Source organism: Dermacentor albipictus, chromosome 1 (assembly GCF_038994185.2).
Source record: "Dermacentor albipictus isolate Rhodes 1998 colony chromosome 1, USDA_Dalb.pri_finalv2, whole genome shotgun sequence".
Taxonomy (NCBI): Eukaryota; Metazoa; Arthropoda; class Arachnida; order Ixodida; family Ixodidae; genus Dermacentor; species Dermacentor albipictus.
The window spans coordinates 217,586,310-217,605,267 of NC_091821.1; the positions used below are offsets into that span (position 1 = coordinate 217,586,310).

General features: G+C 42.7%; 1 protein-coding gene across 1 annotated transcript in view; it reads right to left on the reverse strand.

The window, feature by feature from the left end:
* The window catches only part of Spg7 (SPG7 matrix AAA peptidase subunit, paraplegin), a 91,256-nt gene that overhangs the window by 54,094 nt on the left and 18,204 nt on the right, over nucleotides 1-18,958 (reverse strand). Inside the window, exons 8-9 of the mRNA XM_070530893.1 lie at nucleotides 10,177-10,321; nucleotides 2,305-2,413 (exon numbers count right to left, since the gene is read on the reverse strand). Coding sequence (XP_070386994.1) covers nucleotides 2,305-2,413; nucleotides 10,177-10,321 — 254 coding nt within the window. The remainder of the gene's footprint in view (nucleotides 1-2,304; nucleotides 2,414-10,176; nucleotides 10,322-18,958) is intronic.

Here is an 18,958-nt window from a genome sequence, read left to right on the forward strand (position 1 = left end):
TCGAAGATTATCTACTTTTTCTCCGATGCGCTGACGAATTCGTCTGCGCTGTCAACGAAACTTGAGCGGCCGGCCGGCTCTGAACCGTCGAAGGCGTCGCCGTCACCTAGGTTAGGCTTAGCTGCCGCGGACGTCTCCATTGCACGCCGCTTGACTTTGCGGTGAGTCCCCTTGAACTTGTGCTTCGACCGATACTTTCGAGATCGAAAATCGCGTTTCTTCACGGGATCCATCGAAACAAGGAGCAGAAAAATGCCGAAAGCCTGGGAACACGTCGAGAGAGCGGCGCGTCGCAGAAAGAGCAGACAACCCGCGGCCGCGTCGCGCGCTAGCAGCCAATGGCGTGGCCGGAATTGCACCACGTGAGTTAGAAATCCAGCGGAAGCGCTTGGTTTCGGCGGAGAAATGTTGTTTTTATTATTACTTCCCGGGGAGATTGTGACGCGGCAAAGCCGACCTCGGAGAGAAGAAGTGTAGGCCTACTGCCTTGCACAAGCCCAATGGCTTGCGACGCCGCGATTTGACGCACCACGCGCTGGAAAATGGGCCAGATTTGCACCTTTTCTTGCCACCTCGAGTGCTTTCACCGAGTTTATTTATAATTTACCGATCATTTACGGCTCTGATTTCTTTATATATGAAAGAGGAGGGATCAATCTTGTTGAAACAGTCGAAAACATAAAACTGACTTTTTTAATGAAAATCGCCGTTTTTCGACCCGCGTCTCCCCTTAATACTATTATTCATTTAAGGCATAATAACGAAAGTAACAGTTCTAGAGTGTGTTCAGAAACAACCAATGAAGTTGTTTCCATAACGTAATCTTTGACATGGTTCTTTTTTCTGGGCTCTAAAAAAGGAAAGGAAATCACTGCATGCTTTCACATGTAATCTGCAGCACTATCAATCATGTTTTCAAAGAATGAAGGCTGCACAGTTTTTTGTAAAACGAAGCGATGGGGTGGTGTTGAAAGCAAATCGAAACACACTAGTTGGCTTCTTAGGACAACTATAAAGGACACGCAGGACAACTACAAAACAGTATGTTTTTGGTTGCAACTGCCTAAGATGCACCCCCTTTTTTTAAAAGGTTGGCTTAAGTTATGTAAAGTGTCCACAATATCTAGAAATAAAATTATGGCCAATGCTACATTGACTAGCGAGTGCATGTAGACCGAATATTGATACATCCACGACAATGTGTATATGACAGGACATGGCATACAGTGAACTCTCATTTGAGTGAACTTCAAGGAACCCAAGGAAATAGTTCACTTAATTGAAAGTTCACTAAACTGAATATGCACTAGAATATGGAAAAGCATAGGGCACAGCAGACGTCGAGTCATAACTGTGAAATGCAACTTACAGAGTTATGTACATCAATATATATGAAGTGTGTAACAGTTACATTGCTGTTTAGAATATGGGAAAGCATAGGGCACAGCATCCATCAAGTCAAAAGTGTGAAATGCAATTTATGGAGTTATGCACATCAATATATATGAAGTGTGCAACAGGGACGTTGCTGCCTATCTCACTTTGAAAAAGAAAAAAAATATACTTTTCATTTGCACTGGTACTCTTAAAGCGCGAGAAGTAACAAAGCTGTCCCGAGAGTTTTGTGCATTTCTTCTGGCACAGCTTGTTGCTGAGATACGAAATCTTGTAACTTCCCAAGGCATCCTACAGCCTCGGCTAGAATTACAGGATTTTAATCTGCCTCTACCATTGCACCTTCCTCACTGTACTCTTCTTCTTCGTTGAACTGATTTAAAAGATGAGCCTTGGTCCACTGATCAAGTTTACTCAACTGAAATATTTGTTATTCAGAAAGTCATTTAACTGAAAGATTTTTGCATTGAATGCATAGGAAAATTGCCACGGATTTTCTAAAAGCTTGTTACTCTGAAATATTCGTTAAACCGATGCTCGTATAACTGAGAGTTTACTGTATAACTCTGACATGGTGTGGGGACTCGTGTGTTGCAAAACTACCGAATGTTGCACTTCCGGACAGTATTCTGATGAAAAAAAGAATAAGATGATAAATGGCCAATTTCACTGAGATATCACACATTCCCTATATAGTTGTGCACATCTTGCACACACAGTGAAAGGGGGAAAGCTTGCTGCTTCAGGATCAAGAGTAAAACCCTGTTGCCGTCTTTACACTGTTTTACACAACATTGCACCTACTACCTAAAAATCTCCACCATGCTACTTTTAAGCTAAGAAACAGCAACAGTAACTGCACAAAAAGGCACAACTATTTCACCCCTCTGTAAACACATGCACACTCACACATTGCTTCGTTTTCGGCCAATAGCGTCGATTTCATCTATGTAGATAATACAAGGTGCTCGCTTCCTTGCTTCCTTGAAAAGGTCCCGGACACGTGCTGCTCCAAGGCCTGCACAACAGTTAGTCATCAGAAGAGTGTCAGCATCTAGTATAGTTAAGCAGACGAGCTGTAATGAATTCAGAGCATGTACTCTGTCTGCTTCTGCGCAGGTGTCTCATTTACTTGTCTTGTTTCCTGGCGCCATTTTCAATTTCGAAATCATGTACAACTAGCCCAACAGCAAACTCTCCCAAAGTTTTATTTACTTTATCATAAATATGATCATAAAATTAAAAATAACTATTTGTGTTTAATTAAACAGACTTTTATTTCCCTTTGCTTTTCTTGTCATCAAAGTTTTCCAGTACATTAACATACCTAGCCTCATTCATCCACTCACTCACACAGTCCCGCACACACACTGGACTGCAAAAGCAGCGGGGATGAAAGAAAAGATGAGTAGCCCCTCTATGATGATAGAAATGCTTTTATTAATGATTGGCTTGAAGGCCTACGATGTGTATTAGGAAAAGGAGGGCGAGATAGGGGGGTGAGGCATATTCGTAGCCTTCCTAGGAGCTGCATGTCCTTTGCCAAGAGCAAGTCCAAAATGGCCCTGTCGGAATCTGCCAATCCAGTTGACAGACTAATCCATTTTTCATAGCACAACACACGCACCACCCTCAGGTGGCAGTCCCACTACTGAGTGTGGGGCTGGCACTTCCAAAACAGATGGGTTGCATTTGGCTGCATAGCCACATCACTGTTCAGGCACTTGTGTGGCTCCCAACTCGGGCACTTGTGTGGCACCTTTTGGAGTGCAGGTATGGGTGAGCCATTTGACAGTGCGCCAGTGAACACAGCACTCACTGCTCTCATTCATGCTGGAAAGGTTTGAGCAGTTCGGACCCTACTTTATTCTAGCAGGCATTATAAAGCGTGAAAAATGTGTTGAAGGATGATGGCGCCTAGGCAAACAGGCCCGTTAAGTGAGCTGGCCACAGTCCTTCATTGGCCTCTTGGTTTTGCAGCGGGTGTCACACTGGCACAAACAGCGCTCAGACCCATTCTTCCCGAAGTAGGTAAATGTTGCCATTTTGCAAGGAAGCGTTCATTAACCAGATGCCAGCCCTAGCCATAGGCAAGACACCGTGCCACTAGTGTGTTCATGCTCCAATCCACACTGAGAATGCACCAGCAGGTGCCAATCGGATTGCTTAACACGTGGCAGCTGCTATGGAAACGGCAATATGGGTCTGCTATGTTAAAATGTACTAATGAAATCGAATGAAAAGATTGAATACAAAAAATTTGGCGTGAGCATAACCACTGAAAGTGCTGGTGCTCTTGTTGTTTTTGCATTGAAAGTTGGGTCACCTCATGCCACTTTGTCTTGGTAGAGTTCGCTCGGCTTGCAGTGAGTGGTCTTGCGCAGTTTAGGAGGCATGCTTAAGTATTTTTTATTCAGGAACATCGTCCCTTGTTGACAATCTCTGACTGCTGTATTATCAATTAAAAGGTTGCTTTGGAAACCTCAGAATGCCGGAAGGTTCGAGACGCAGATGTGTGATGAGCTTGGCTGCGGGACAGAGGAGATAGCATATGGTGTTCTTGATTGCAGGCTCTAAGGCATCTAGACATGAAGGGGTTGACAGCATTTCTGCGACGTCTGCAAAATGCTGAACATCAGTAAAAACAATGTCGGAATCTTGTGATGAGCTTTCTTTTTGGCCATTTGAAACTTTGACTTACGGCTTCTAACCTGATGCACAGTTTTAAACTTCTCATTGAAAGGTCGCTCACCTGTGATTAAAGCCCAAGTACAAACATGAAACTAGTCGCACCGATTTTGATTGTCCTGGAGAAATCCTGAACTGAAGGAGCAGCTGATGTGCCTGTAGAGTGAGCATCAGACTGATGGCGAAGTGCACTGGAGTCATGTGACGGGTGTGGCCAACTGGAGACCTTGAAAGAACCTTTTTGTGTGCTTATTTCTGTGGGGAGACAGCTGAAGGGGCAAATTTGAATATGGAGAAACGAGCTTTCTGTCAAAACCAAGATGGTGGCAGTCAGTTGAGGAATGGCGGAGATGCCGTGGCTTCACTAACCCAATTGCTTTCACTATTTCCAAGAAATTTTTCAAAAGTCTTGGCTAATTCAACAAATATTTAGAGCACTTGTAGTTTTCAGTAAAAAAGTTTCGGAACTGTAGAGATCAAGAGTTACAGAAACTGAAACTGATTTTTCAATAATCGATGTTTTGGCCATTTCTCGCAGTACGAAAGCTGCCTCTACCCTTATAACTGAAATAGCCCACACAGGCCCCATACAAAGACATTGTGGGTTGAATGTTTGAAACCATTGCTGCAGGTAGAAAAAAACCAGCAGAAAAGAGAATAGTCAGTGAGGACAAAAAATGTGACTCTATCATACTACATGCTGCATTCTACAATTAAAAAAAAATAATGGTGTTACGAATAAAACAATAAGAAATCTAGATGACCCCTTGGTGAAACTCGCCGAATACATCAACAACTGCTGGCGCCAAGGATCCATTCCTCCGACATGGAAAACGGCCAAAGTAATTCTCATCCCCAAACCCGGTAAGCCATCTAGCCTCGCCAATCTCCGGCCCATCTCGCTAACTTCATGTGTAGGGAAGGTTATGGAGTGCGCACTCCTAACCCGTGTAAACACTCACCTCGAAAACATATCTGTTCACCCCCACTCGACAACTGGCTTTAGAGAGCATCTTTCCACCTAAGACGCTATGCTCCAACTTCAGCATCAAATCCTAGATGGCGAATCCCGTCACACGAAGGCGATCATGGGCCTCGACCTTGAGCGCGCCTTCGATAACATCAGGCGCTCCACCATCCTCAAACGCATCACCTTGCTCAACCTTGGAGAACGCACTTACAACTACGTAAGAGACTTTCTATTCAATCGGAAGGCCTTCCTCTCGATCGGAGAAATTCGATCGGAGGAACTCTGACTTGGCAGCACGGGCACACCGCAAGGCTCTGTCATTTTCCCAATACTGTTTAATCTGGTTATGCTCGGATTAGCACAAGAACTATAAAAACTCGACGGCACTGAACACACCATATACGCCAACGACATTACAATCTGGGCTGCAAAAGGCAGCGACGGCCAAATCGAAACTGCCCTACAAGACGCCACTGACGTCATAGAAAATTATCAAGGCACGGGACTCCGCTGTTCCCCTGAAAATTTATAGCTTTTCCTATACTGCCCCACAGTCCGTGGACGCCCCCCATGCGGCTCCATGAATAAACACCAATATGAGAAAATCAAACTCCACCTGAGGGATGGCAGACCCATACCCGCGGCCCCTTGCATCTGCGTTCTTGGTATGACCATAGAAGCCAACTCTACGGCTATCTCCAAGATCCTTCGACAGACCGCTAATACATCCACACTGCTGAAACGAGTGACCAATCGACGAGAGGGTATGAAGGAAGAAAGCTTCATCTGCCTTGTCCAATCTTTTATCATCTGTCACCTTACTTAGGTTGCGCCCTTTTTCAACTAGTACAAAGCTGAAAAGACTAAACTGGACATCATCATCAGAGGAGCCTATAAGCAGGCCTTAGGACTACCCAACGCACTAGCACGGAACTTCTACTACAATTAGGTATCCACAACACGCTAGATGAGTTAATCGAAGCACAACATCGATCCCAATTGGAGCGGCTTACCCTCACGGAAACGTGCCGCAGCATTTTAACCAAGCTTGATATCACCTACCACCGCCAACATGGAGACAAACACCCAATATCACATGACATTCAGCAATGGATACATGCCGACCCTATTCCCAACAACATGCACCCAGACCACAACAAAGAACGCAGGAAGGCACGAGCTACCTCCCTCATCAAAGCTTATGCCAACACCGCGGTCGTCATCTTTGTCGACGCAGCTGAATACCAAGATGGACGTTGCTTTGCGGTGGTTACCACAGCAGGCGGCTTGCTCCGACATGCTGCCAGCATCATTACCCAAAATGCCGAGACAGTCGAGGAAGTGGCCATCGCCTTAGCCACTCTTGACCCAGTTTGTCACACCATACTGAGGGTCATATCATATCACCATGTCAAGGGTCATATTTCACAACAATCACTCCGTATCTTACAAGCCCCGCATTTGTCTGAAAATCAAATCACCCTCGTCTGGATCCCAGCACACGCCGGCGATGTCCACCCGCACCTCACCAACCTCAACAAGGTTACACACTCCGTAGCATGAGGACTAGTCAACTGTGCCGGAGATGGTGCAGGTGCACCCGCAGGTTGCGACCGTCTTACAAGATACAACGACCTTGTGAAGTCATTTTACCTCGAAAAAACAACTTTCCCCATCCCTCACCACAAGTTAAACAGAGCACAGGCAACCACCCTTCACATGTTACAGACCAATACATACCCCTCCCTCACACACTATCGCATCATATACCCCGACATCTACCCAAGCCACACGTGCAAGATCTGTAAAACTCAATAAGCAACACTCCCCCACATGCTATGGAAGTGCAGACATCAATACCCAGACCTCAGTCCCGTGACCCTTTCATCGAGGTGGCACGCCGCCCTGCGCAGCTCCCATCTCGACAACCAACTCTGGGCTACCCAGCAGGCCTACGAAGAGGCAAGACCTTGACGTCCCATCGTGGGAGGCCTAGGCCCAGCCGACTAAACTGCTGGTTCTCATTAAAGTTCTCTCTCTCCCGCTCTCCCCCCCCCTTTACTTCAAACACTGCTATTGTACACAGGTTTTCCTTTTTTCAATAATTATTGGTTTTGCTGGTTTGGCACCTAGGAGGATTATGTCCTGGTCAGAAGCATGCTCTACCCATATCATCATACTTTTCATTTCAAATTTCGGTAGGTATCAAAATCAAGTGACTGTTTGGTAATCACAATACTAAACTTTATTGCCCAATGTTCATAGCTACCATGCTAAGCACTACAACTTATTTCAGACCAATGTCGCTATTTGGAAACTAACACTATCTTCTAGTTATTTCCCCATAAAACCCATCAATACAGTGTAATGAGAATAAAAATGCACATAAAAAATTTATGCATCGCACAAGGAACTTCAACTGTTCATGGAAATAAGTCCTTTGGAAAATCTGAATTAACAGTTGGGAAAGGTTTTTAGGTTTTAGTGATGTGCTTGACATGCAGAAAGCTCAAACGTGCTCAAGCGTTTTGTTAAATTTTTGAACAAACTTACAGTTCCCAAAAGAGAACAACAGCGTAATCGGTGTTTTCTGAGAGTACTGAGAAAGCATGTGACTTTGTAGAAAATTAATGTTTGTTTTGTGAATGATTGTTTCCCCTAGAAGAAACAGTTCCTTTGTTTAAAGGGTCCCTCGCCAGGTCTGGCCATTTTGATCTGACAAGCACAGAGCATACAATGCGCGATGATAACGATCATGTCTGCGAAGTATTACATTTCTACGTGCCGCGGAAAGATCTGAAATTTCAAAATGAACACCATTTTCCCTTCTCCTCACGGCTGCTGCACTCAAAGCCCGTAGATGACATACACGTGCTAGTGCAGCTATGTACACGTGTTCGCGCTATGACGTTGCTCGTGGTGACACGTGACTTCGAGAATTATTGAAGCCAACATCTGTTACTTGTGTAATATGTTGCTAGAAAAGACGAATTAAAGCTTAGAGAAATAATAAAACACACAAACCAAATATCTGCATGTTTTTGTTTTACTTCACACCGCAGCAAGAGAGATGTACTTTCGTTTAGTCTGCTTGTTCCCATGTCGTCCAGCCTCCTGCGCAGACACTGAAACTATGTCATTTTATGCCGGTCTCCAGCATGGGATCATGCTCTGTGATCTGCTTGTGTCTGCCAAAGTATACGTGTAGCATACTTATACTGCTAGTCAGGTGTCCTCGTGTGCAGTGTGCAAAATCGTGTGCTACGCAAAACGAAACAATCCAAACAGCTTGCATGCGACGCCATCAGCGGAAGTGCGTCGTGCCGCAAAAAAGTGGGAGGGGAAAAGGAGGAGAAGGAGGAGGAGGAGGGGCCCGTGATGTATGCGTCACATGATCCTCGAGGTCCGGTATGGCAGAATACAGGGAAGGAATTTCGCTTGCGGAGGCTAGATGAGGCAAGTGGAGAGAGTGTATGTTTGCGGTGAAGCTCGCTTCCTGAAATCATGGGTTTGCGAGACTGAAATATTTCTATCTTGGATAGTAATGAGCCGACTTGAAAAATTTTTGTGGCAGAACACTTCCTAGAGGACACGTAACAACTTCCACTTTATAATCAAAATTTGCTATGGAACCTGGTGAGGGGCCCTTTAAGAGGTGCTCTGGCAGAAGTTTAACTGTGGAAGAGCCAGAGGAATGGTACTCAAAGACATTTATATGGAGCACAATGACAATGTGAATTTGTTGCTGTCAAGCACTGACGATGTTGTGAAAGATGAAAAAGAAAGAGGTGGACGCGTTTGTGAGCTCAATTCCTTGCCTGCAGATACCGGTGGTGAAGTGCAAGTACATACAGGAGAGAGAAAGGAATGTGAAAAAGAATGCGGCCTTTTGAAGTTGATGTGCACATACCACTTCTGAAGCTTTGTTCACTCGAGCAAATCTTTTCTCTCAATAAAGTTTTCTCTATCTTTTTCTCTTGAGCAACCAAAGCGGAGCAGTTTTGCCCAAATCCTCTGTACTATTCCAATTCAGAACCAACAAAACATTTCAGTCATTGTTCAAGAAAAAGATAGTCACAATGTTGATAGAAAAGCTATTTATATTTATGCATGAAATGAATTACTACCGCTTGATGTTAGCACCAAAAATTCTGTTGAAAAGTTCAGCACCTAAACCATTCCAAAAGAGCTCCCTGGGTGTTGTCATAATGTCCTGTAGACTGCTGGAAACCTGTGTGAGCCCCCTCTCAAAAGCACTGCGGAAGCAGCAGTACATGCACTTATACTCCCAGACTGCAGCCCAGAGAGAAGGTTCACTTTCCCTTGACAGAAAGGTCAATACACTGCAGGACTAAATGTGCGTTAAATCTTGATGGTTTGCATAGGTGACTACTGAAAATATGTACTACATGTAGCACATGACCCTGTTTGAACAACACCTTTGCGTGACTGTGAGTAAGTAGTCCGTGAGGCAGTACGCTGAAGTCAGAAAATAGCTGCTCCTGGATGAGCTAAAATTGTAAAAATAAGCTGCTATGAGCATAAGGATCAAAATAAAGAGGAATGGGGCTAGACTAAATCCAACCTTAAATATCAGGAAGACAGCACCGTAAATTTTGAAAAGACAGAGAGGAGAACCAAGGGCCACAAGAAGAGTATGCTCACATTAGTAAGATTAGCAACATGTCTTCCTGCAATAATAGCTGTAATGCCTATCCCTTACGAGAACCATCATGATCCTCATCAATGCACAAGCAAGGCCAATACATAGTATACACATTGCACCATTGTTCCCAATGGGACCACCATTGTAAATATGCAAAGAACAGCACATTGAAGAACTTTTATTCTTGAGCACAGAGTACCAATCTAATACAGCTGCAGAGACCAGTGTTGTTCTGTATCTTGCAGCGCCACTTCATGGGTTAGACACAAGATAATTTAACAATTGTGCGACAAAAGGAAGTAACATTGAAAACACGGCAAAATGCCTATATACTTACTTCACGTCTCAGACTGTGTGACACTCATGTATGGTTTTAACAAAGTGGATGGCAGTGGCAAGCAAATCTTCACATTAAAAAATGAAGAAACGAGATATATAGAGAGACGGGAATGCTTGCCTCCAATCATTTCAATGAATTCGGATCCAGCCATAGCCAAAAATGGTACACTGGCCTCTGTAGCAACTGCTTTGGCTAACATTGTCTTTCCACAGCCAGGTGGTCCTAACAGTAAAATGCCCTTAGGTATCTTGGCACCTAAAGACTGTAAAGACAAAAAATTCCAACACATATAATACACCATGAGAAAACATGACACAATACCCATTTATTCCAACTCTGAATCACAGGGCAGTAAAAAAATTTTGTCACAAGCAATCAGTCAATAAAAGCAAATGTGTCCAACATAAATGAAGTATTTATAAAATATTCTAAAACAAACATAACTGCTGGTATTTTGATAAAAGTGGAGAAGGCTAACAAAGTTCGTGTATGTTTATAAGCAATACTGAAATTAGCAGACAATCTTACTACTGAAGACATGAGAAAATTTTCATGTTTGAAAAAAGAAATGTCAGAAGCTTCTAGCTGACGATGATTTGGGATTATAAATGACGCAGCAACTGTGCAGGCTATAATGCACGAAGCACATGTTTGTCAAAGGAGCTTATTTGTTCAAATGTGGTAAAATGGTGGAAATGGCCACGTAAAAATATAGTAGCATGAAATGTGCTACAGTTTCTGTAGAGTTCATGTGGCCTTTAAATAATTAAAAGTACCTTCATATGGCACAAGCGGTTCATCGTTCAATAATAGCATGGGATGGAAAGGAATTCTTTTTGTTAAAAATGTTGAAATATTTTTGCTCCATTTGTCTAAGCCGGGACATGTTATTATTGTGCGTAACTTGTTTAAAAATTCAGCGCAGTGTGGGCATGTTGGTTGTGGTTTATTATTTATTAGGTAACTATGGGTCAGACTTGTGTGAAAGTCTGACCAGCGACATAGAATTACTTTATAAAATCTTTCTCTGTGGCGAAAACTGCGCCCATTCTTGTAAAACGGGTTTAATGCAACGAAGCTTGTTACGTTCTCGCTGATCCCACAGTTTCTGCCAGTGTGTTACAACTGCTGTTTTTAATGTGCCTTTATAATCTTACAAAGTAAGGCCAGCATAATATAGCTCCAGATCTTTGGTGCTGGCTGCCATAAAATCTGCTCTTTCGTTGCCAGGGGTTCCTACATGACTAGGAACCCAGCAGAAAGCGACGTTTAATGCTCTGTTATGACATTTGGTGTATTTATTTTGTATTTTCCTCAGTAGATTATTTCTAAATGGTACCCTAGATGCGAGGAGCTTGAAGCTTCTAGCTAGCATTTACGCGAAGTTTCTGCACTAGCAATGCACCTCAATATGCTTTTATATTCCCCGCTAGAACAACTCATTTTGGTGTGGAGCCAACAAACTCCTAGCATCTCCAACACCATAGGTGTTTCGCACTGTTCCTTGATGCCCATTCACTGCATTCTTGATGGATACCAGTGTTCACCAAATTCATGCAGTGTCAACTTTTTGCGGCTCCTCTTACTTGGCTATTTCCCTTCATATACGAGATTTCATATATGAGATTACTATACCAAGATGAAGTTGCCCATTCATCACTCCCCACTGACCACCATGTGAAAAGTGAAGCCAAAAGGAGTTGGCATAACAAGCTGGGATGGCCTTCGCAGTGTCTTTAAGCGGCCATGTTAGGTTATAGAAAGCAAAGGATCACCTCCACTGATGCCTGCAGGGTTTCACTATTCTCTTTGTACTATATATGAAGTTACTGCCAACGCATTTACCATGGCCTCATGTAATACATATGGGTATGGAGGAGGTACCACAATTAACTTCAAATAAACCAATACAGTAAAACCTCGTTAATTTGACCCTCGTTAATTTGGAAAATAGGATAATTCAAACTCGTCTTCTGGTCCCGTCAGGGGTATGCATTATTTAGTGCAATCAAACTCTCGTTAATTTGGATGTATTTGGCGACACATCGGTTAAGTCAGACAACTCTTGAGCTCAGCGAGTGCGGAGCATCACAAAAAAGCAAAAATGGCTGTAGCGTCTAACCGAAACGAGGCAGTGGAGCGCACATCGACATAGTCATCAGCGAAAATCATACGTGAATGACAGCAACACTGAAATGCTTTGTCCTTATTTTCACTTTTAAAGCGTCTATTCTTTCATTTGCCACCACACATAATGCTGCATCGGCTGTATGCCTTCATAAATGCATAGTCAGCACCTATGATCACAACGATAGCGACTGCAGTTTCATCCGCAGTGGTTGCAGCAAACAATAGTTTCCTTTTGACTCAGTGCATCAACGGCCACGTGCCTTCAGAAATGCAAGGTTGCCGTCCATGATCATGTTGATAACAGTCGTGGTTTCATCTGCACTGGTTGCAGCAAACAGTAGTTTTTGTTTTGACTCAGTGCAAAGCTGTCAAAGATGAAGAGCACCGGATACATCACAATGGATGGACAATCTGTTGGCGACCAGTTCACTGGTTAAAAAATATATGGGATGTGCATGCGGTAGTGAAAAGTGTGTCTCAGATGAAGACGGAGCTGCGGCTGTGCTCAAGTCGTGAGGCCTTTGCCGCTGCGAGCACTAATCAGTCACAAGATGACGAGAACTGCAGCTTCCACACTGCTTTTGTGCAAAATAGAAACAGGATTTGCCAATTCATTCATTAAATAAAAGCATTTAGAGGTAGTAAGCATTTGTTCATCGTTTTCTTGGTACACTTGATAATTCGACATTTGGTTAATTTGGACATTCTTTCTTAACTTTTTCGAATTAATTTAATCTGAATGAACTAGGTTTTACTGTATTTAAAATTAGTCTACTTTACTATAGTAAGCGTTTAGATGTGGTATGCAGCACGCCATTTTTAAATAAACGAGCTCCAGGAATGCGAAGCATACACATGTCTAGTTATAAACCATTTTTTCCGTCCTAACGGACAAATTTGTGAGCTTATGAGCTGGTACAGCATGGCACACGTTTTCCCATCAATTTAATAGAGCAGAAGGCTGAAGGCAGGGATGAAAGCAATAACCTGCAATAAATAATGACATATTGTAGCAATTCATTGCAACGGGAGACAAACCATCATCATCACCATCATCCTATTTGTATGTCCACTGCAGGACGAAGGCTTCTCCCTGCGATCTCAAACTACCTCTGTCCTGCGCTAGCCAATTACAACTTGCACTTGGAAATTTCCCAACTATAATAAAATATTTCAAGGTACAGATATGCACTGAGTAACGCTCTTGTTTTGGGCTGACTGGTGCTTAATCACATATCACAAGACGACGCACATGTTCCGAGTGTAAAATTGTGAATGAAAGCATAGAGGCTCCAAGTGGCATGAAAGAATTTGTTTCTGTCGTAGCCTAGACACGATGTCTGAAATCACATGTGCAATGCATGCATGTGGTGTGCTAAACTAATAAAGTGCGTGTCCTAATTCAAGGCTACATAGCCCTGCCAGAAAAAAAATTTAAATTGCTTTACAGTGCCATGGTCTCTAAACTTTTGTTTGCTAAGGTACAAATCCTTCCTTTGTCTTGTAAATTTGTACTTTAATAGAGCTTGAATGAAGCACACATTACCTTGATGAGTGCCGTGCCTGATTGTCTATTGCTAGTTGAGTGTGGCCTAAGGTGGGAAACTCAATATGCAATCGTGCTTTAAGAACATCCTGCATTCAAAAGCATTACAAAGAGCTAGATCTAGATGGCATCTTTACTTGGCTTTTAGTATCTTTTGGCAGCTGCTAGACAAAAAATACAAAAGCAATGTCTTTGCATAAACTGCAGCAGGCAGATCCATTTTGATGATAATGCAACATGCTGTTCATCTTATATGTAAAAGTTACGAAGTACAAAGATATGATTCCTGCTACCCAAATGCACAAACTAGTTGCAAGTAGTTCATCCAGATCTCAAATGAGCTATCTAGTACAATGCGAGTTGAACACTATGGAACCCCAAGGCTTGCTGTGCTTGGCACTGTGCATAATGATTTTTGGCAAAATTTGTTATAAATTAGTATATACCATTAAAGCAATCCTGGCAAAGCTGCAGGACTGGTATGCATAGTTTTCTTGTTAGAGGGCACGTGCACCTGGTGGTTGTCGCTATAATGCAAGTCCCAGCACAACGCGTCCAAGATTTTTCAGCAGTGTGTGCAGCAGCTTTATTTCAAAGGTCGTGCATCACTACAGTCATGCATCACTACCGGCGAGCGGTAATGATGTTTTTTTTTTAAGTTTTGGTATCAATGGCTATTTTTACGAGCTTTTTGTGACGCTTCCGCTCGTATTTCAGCCATAAAATTTTGAATGGAGGCTCTTTCATATCTACACTATCTTGAACTAGGCTTCTTACGTGGTCTAAGATTTTGCTTCTGTTGGCTTTTAAGTACTATGGGCTTCAGGTGAGGCAATATTGTCTTCTGCAGGAGCTGCCAATAACACCATAAAGCCATGGCTTTAAAGATGAGCTAATGATCAGCACCAAGTCTTCAAGTTGAGTTAGTGCCCAGAAAATGAGGAGTTACTGCCACATTCCAATGTATTCTCAAAGGCTGCTAGTCCCCAATTCTGCACTGCCTGTCTCTCTTTGAAAACAACCTTTTTGATGACATACTGCAGCCTCTCTGAACCACTATACTACGGCTTATACACCACCAGCATGCATGCATCCACCCTGTGTGACAAGAGGTCATTAGCTATGCCACCCTTTCTACAAAGACAATCATAGGAGTTGTTTGGCACACATGTCACTTAATGAGAAACTTAATGCATTTGATGATTGGCACCCAACAAAACTATCAATAAAGCAGCAACTGAGAAGCCAGTGTACAGCTTAATGGACTCTTTTGTTACCCTACTGTACTTTAACTGGATTTGGAATGGATCGGCATAACCCTAAGCTTCCATTCTATTCCATTCTTGCAATCTACCACCTAGAATAGCTGAGCCTGGTTGCTAATAAATGCAGGTAAAATGGAGCAATGTCAGCCAATGGCAACAGGCAAAAAAGGATCAGTTTGAAATATAAATGAAATAGGTGGTCGTGGTAAACATTTATTACTCGAGCCTTTTTACAACATTACTTGTGAGGGGGCTCAGGAGCGCATAGGGTGTCTGGGAGTTAGTGGCCCTCGGCGACCCTCAGAGCCCAGTGCACCAGCCGTATTTGGTCGGCTGGGTTGGAGCTAGACACCTCGGTCTCCCATCCCTCGACGTTTGTGAGTTGCCACTCAAAGGGTGGCTGGAGCTCAAGGCATAAGAACACTATGTGACGGAAGTTGGCTCTAGGCGTACCACAGAGCGTACATTCTTGTCGATATAGGCCTGGATGAACCAGGGTGAGAAAAGCTGGAGAAAGGAAAGTTTGTGACTGAGGCTGGCGCCAGGTACTTTGTTGGAATTTCATTAAGGATTTATCTGGGGGAGGATAGATATCTCAACCGCATTTCGCGGTAGTGGAGGATGATCTCATGATATTCTACCAATCGGTCTCTGGCGTTATCCAGGTCATCGGACGGCGTGGCTCGATTGACGACTACTCGAGTGATAGAATGGGCCATCTCATTGCCTGGATGGCCTGCGTGCGCGTGCACCCAGATGAGCTTAATTGGCCTGAGGGGGGTCTGATGATTGAGAATTTTCTGTGCCAGTTCATGAACTCGGCCTTTCGAGTAGTTGCAGATTGCAGTTTTGGAGTTTTGGAGTCGCTAAGGATAACCTCGACAGCTGAGATAACTTTGGCAGTTGAGATGGCCAGCGCTATGGCAGCCTCCTGCGCCAAAGCTCTGTTGTTTTCTCGCACAGCACTTCACTTCTTGCACTGAGTACTTGCATGCTTTCGAGCCCGAATTTCCAACAATTTCGCTTCGGCTCACCCTGTAAGTTGGACCACATTAACCTTCAAAAACTTCTTTCTTTGCATTTGAGGATGCTTCTTTCATTTCCTTGGGGGGAGGGGGGAGTCCTTTAAGGGGAGACGTGTCTCAGAGACAAAAATATTTAATAAAAAGTAGATTTTTTTCTTTTCTGTTATTTTTTCTAACCTACATATCATGGTGCATCTGCTGGCAAAAAACTACCTCAATACATTGTGTCATTGAGGAACAAAACACTATTTATTCTCTGAAATGCTCAGTTTTTCCCATAGAAACTCTGAAAATAACCCATTTTAAGCTGTTCGCCATTCTAAACCCACTTACCATAGCCAGGCCATCTCAGTTTCGTTTGAAACAGCATCTTTCCAGCTTGTTTTCCTGCCAAAAATGAGCCTTCAATGCTGCTTCAGAAGAAAGCTACCTGGTTTTGTAGTGTGAAATGTATATTTTTGCAGACTTTTTAGTTTTTTTTTAGTGCTTCTCCTAAATAATAATTTTTGCAAGTCTCAAATTTTGGGAGCAGCAAGCGTGTCCCTGCTACTAATTCAATTCTAACATTGCAAAGTTGCAACTTTAGAATTTTATAACGCTGGCTAAAATACAGATACAAACAACAAAATGCAAACTTGCACTCACTGAACATTCATGAACATACCTGCTTAATTTTAGCCCTTTGGGTGCAGTACGTTTTTTTGCAAGTCGCATCCAAAATTGATAACACAATAAAAATTTTAACATTCTTTTATTAACCTAGAAAAAAGCTAATTGCATATTTATCAGCACAGAAGATTGAATTTCTTTCTGAAATTTTCATGTGTTTAGAGTGAACAGAGATTTTTAAAATAGGGGCCCCAAACGTTTTGGGGCCCCAATGAAATAGTGTTGAAGCCATTGCGCATGCGCGAGATGCAAACTGTGTTTGGGTTTTGCGTTGGGTACGCTATTTCCCGGATTTAGCAGGAGCCCCAAAAGCTTTGCGTCAACAAACATGGTGGCACCATCGAAGTGACGGCTCTAACACAGCACCAAACTGGGTTCAATTCGTGGTAACTAGTGAAGTTCGCAAGCTAGGAAAACTGGGTGCAGTTATCACTTTCTCTCAACTAACGTGGGTAATCAAGATTGATTCACTAGATGCCGCTGATTCCGAATTCGATTGTAGATTCGATGGTCCGTAGGCCTAAAATGGCTTAACTTGGCTGGTGAAGGCATGTAAAGTTGGTTACTCAAAACTATGTGCAACAAATTGCTTGCTGCTAATAGAATAACGTCTAAATTATAATTAAAAGCGAGAACACAAAAGTCAGGATTACTCTTATCATAAAATGGCACATTTTACTTTAATATTTATAATAGCTTTTCTTTGACACTAGTGACGCTGCAAGCGCATGATACTATCCGTAAACGTAAAGCCCTATTCTCTTCACTCCTGCATTCCCCAATGCTAACACCTGCAAAGCTTTTTGGGGCCACAAACATTTAGGGCTCCTATTCTAAAACTCCTTTATAACAAAAATGCGTTTTTTTTTTTTCTGGGACCCATGTTCTGTCATGACACTGACATGATATTTTCGACTATTCATTTTTTCATGTTAAATGAAGGTTTGACACCCCTAAACCCTAGAAAGAATAGTGACAAGCCTAAGTGTATCAAAATTTAATATAATAACCTTCATACAGCCATTTTCGGTTTCATTTCTCAAGAGTCTACTATGTCATCATATCACGACACTGTGTGGTCCCGTGGGAACAGGACATTACAACGTTCTGACACTCACTCCAGCTTGTTGGCTGCCTCGTATGCTGTTACTCATCATGAAGGCTGAAGTAGCTGCTCAGTGGATGACTGAGTGAGCCAGAACTACTGTCGAAAAGTTGCAATGATCTGCTGCCACATGACCACATACTGTGTCATGACATCATGACAAAGTAAAAACCAAAACTGGCTATAGAGAAGCTAATATACATATTAAATTAGTAAGTAATCTGAGGCTTGACAGTACTTTCTCTGGTGCTTAGAAGTATCGGGCCTTCATTTAAAGCAAAAAGGAAGACTAGAAAATATTGTGTCAGTACCCTTTAAAAAAAGTCTGCTTTAGCATGCATAGAAAGCACCTTTGATTGCATTTGACTCGAGTTCCTGAAAGCAGACTTAAGTCATTTTTTTTTCTATCTATCAAGGTTGAAAAGGCCACTTTCTCCGCAATAAAAATGAATTTGCAATTTTTAATGGATAGTTCAGCAGGAATAGCCTTGCACCATCATGCATTACCGAAATCCTTACAAAGGTGAATGAACAAAGCCTTATAAAAAAACCTAAATTATGGGGTTTTACATGCCAAAATCATGATCTGATAATGAGGCACACCAAGTGGAGGACTCCAGAAATTTTGACCACCAGGGAACAAAATTTTTGACACCTTAGAGAAGAAACATGCAGTTGCTGCTTTAGCTGTATTTATATTATGTAGACTTGCTGGCATAAATATATTCTCGGTTCCTTCTTCAGGGGGTTGACGATAGGCGGTGGTGGGGTGCAGATTTTACAAGTCCTTCATAATAGGTGGGGGATGGGGGCAGACAGAGCTTCACTGTGGAGGGGTGACCTTTATTTGCATCTCTGATCTACAGGAAGCGAAGTGGGGGCCAGAAGTGGGGGCTTGTGGGTCAGGCTGTAGCAGCGCTGGAGCTGGTAATAAGTTCATTTTGGGTGGAGCTACTCATAAATTTCTAATTAATTGTCCCAACTGGACAGGCAATTCTGTCAAAATGTTTACCTTCCAATCTATTCTTTAAGTATCAAGTAACATCAGAGCAAGATTTTTAAGGTAAAAGCCTTATATGTCTCATGGGTCAGTTGACCTTGAGCGAAAATGCATCGACAAGAAAGGTACAAAAGGGCTACGAATCCTCGATCTTTGGCA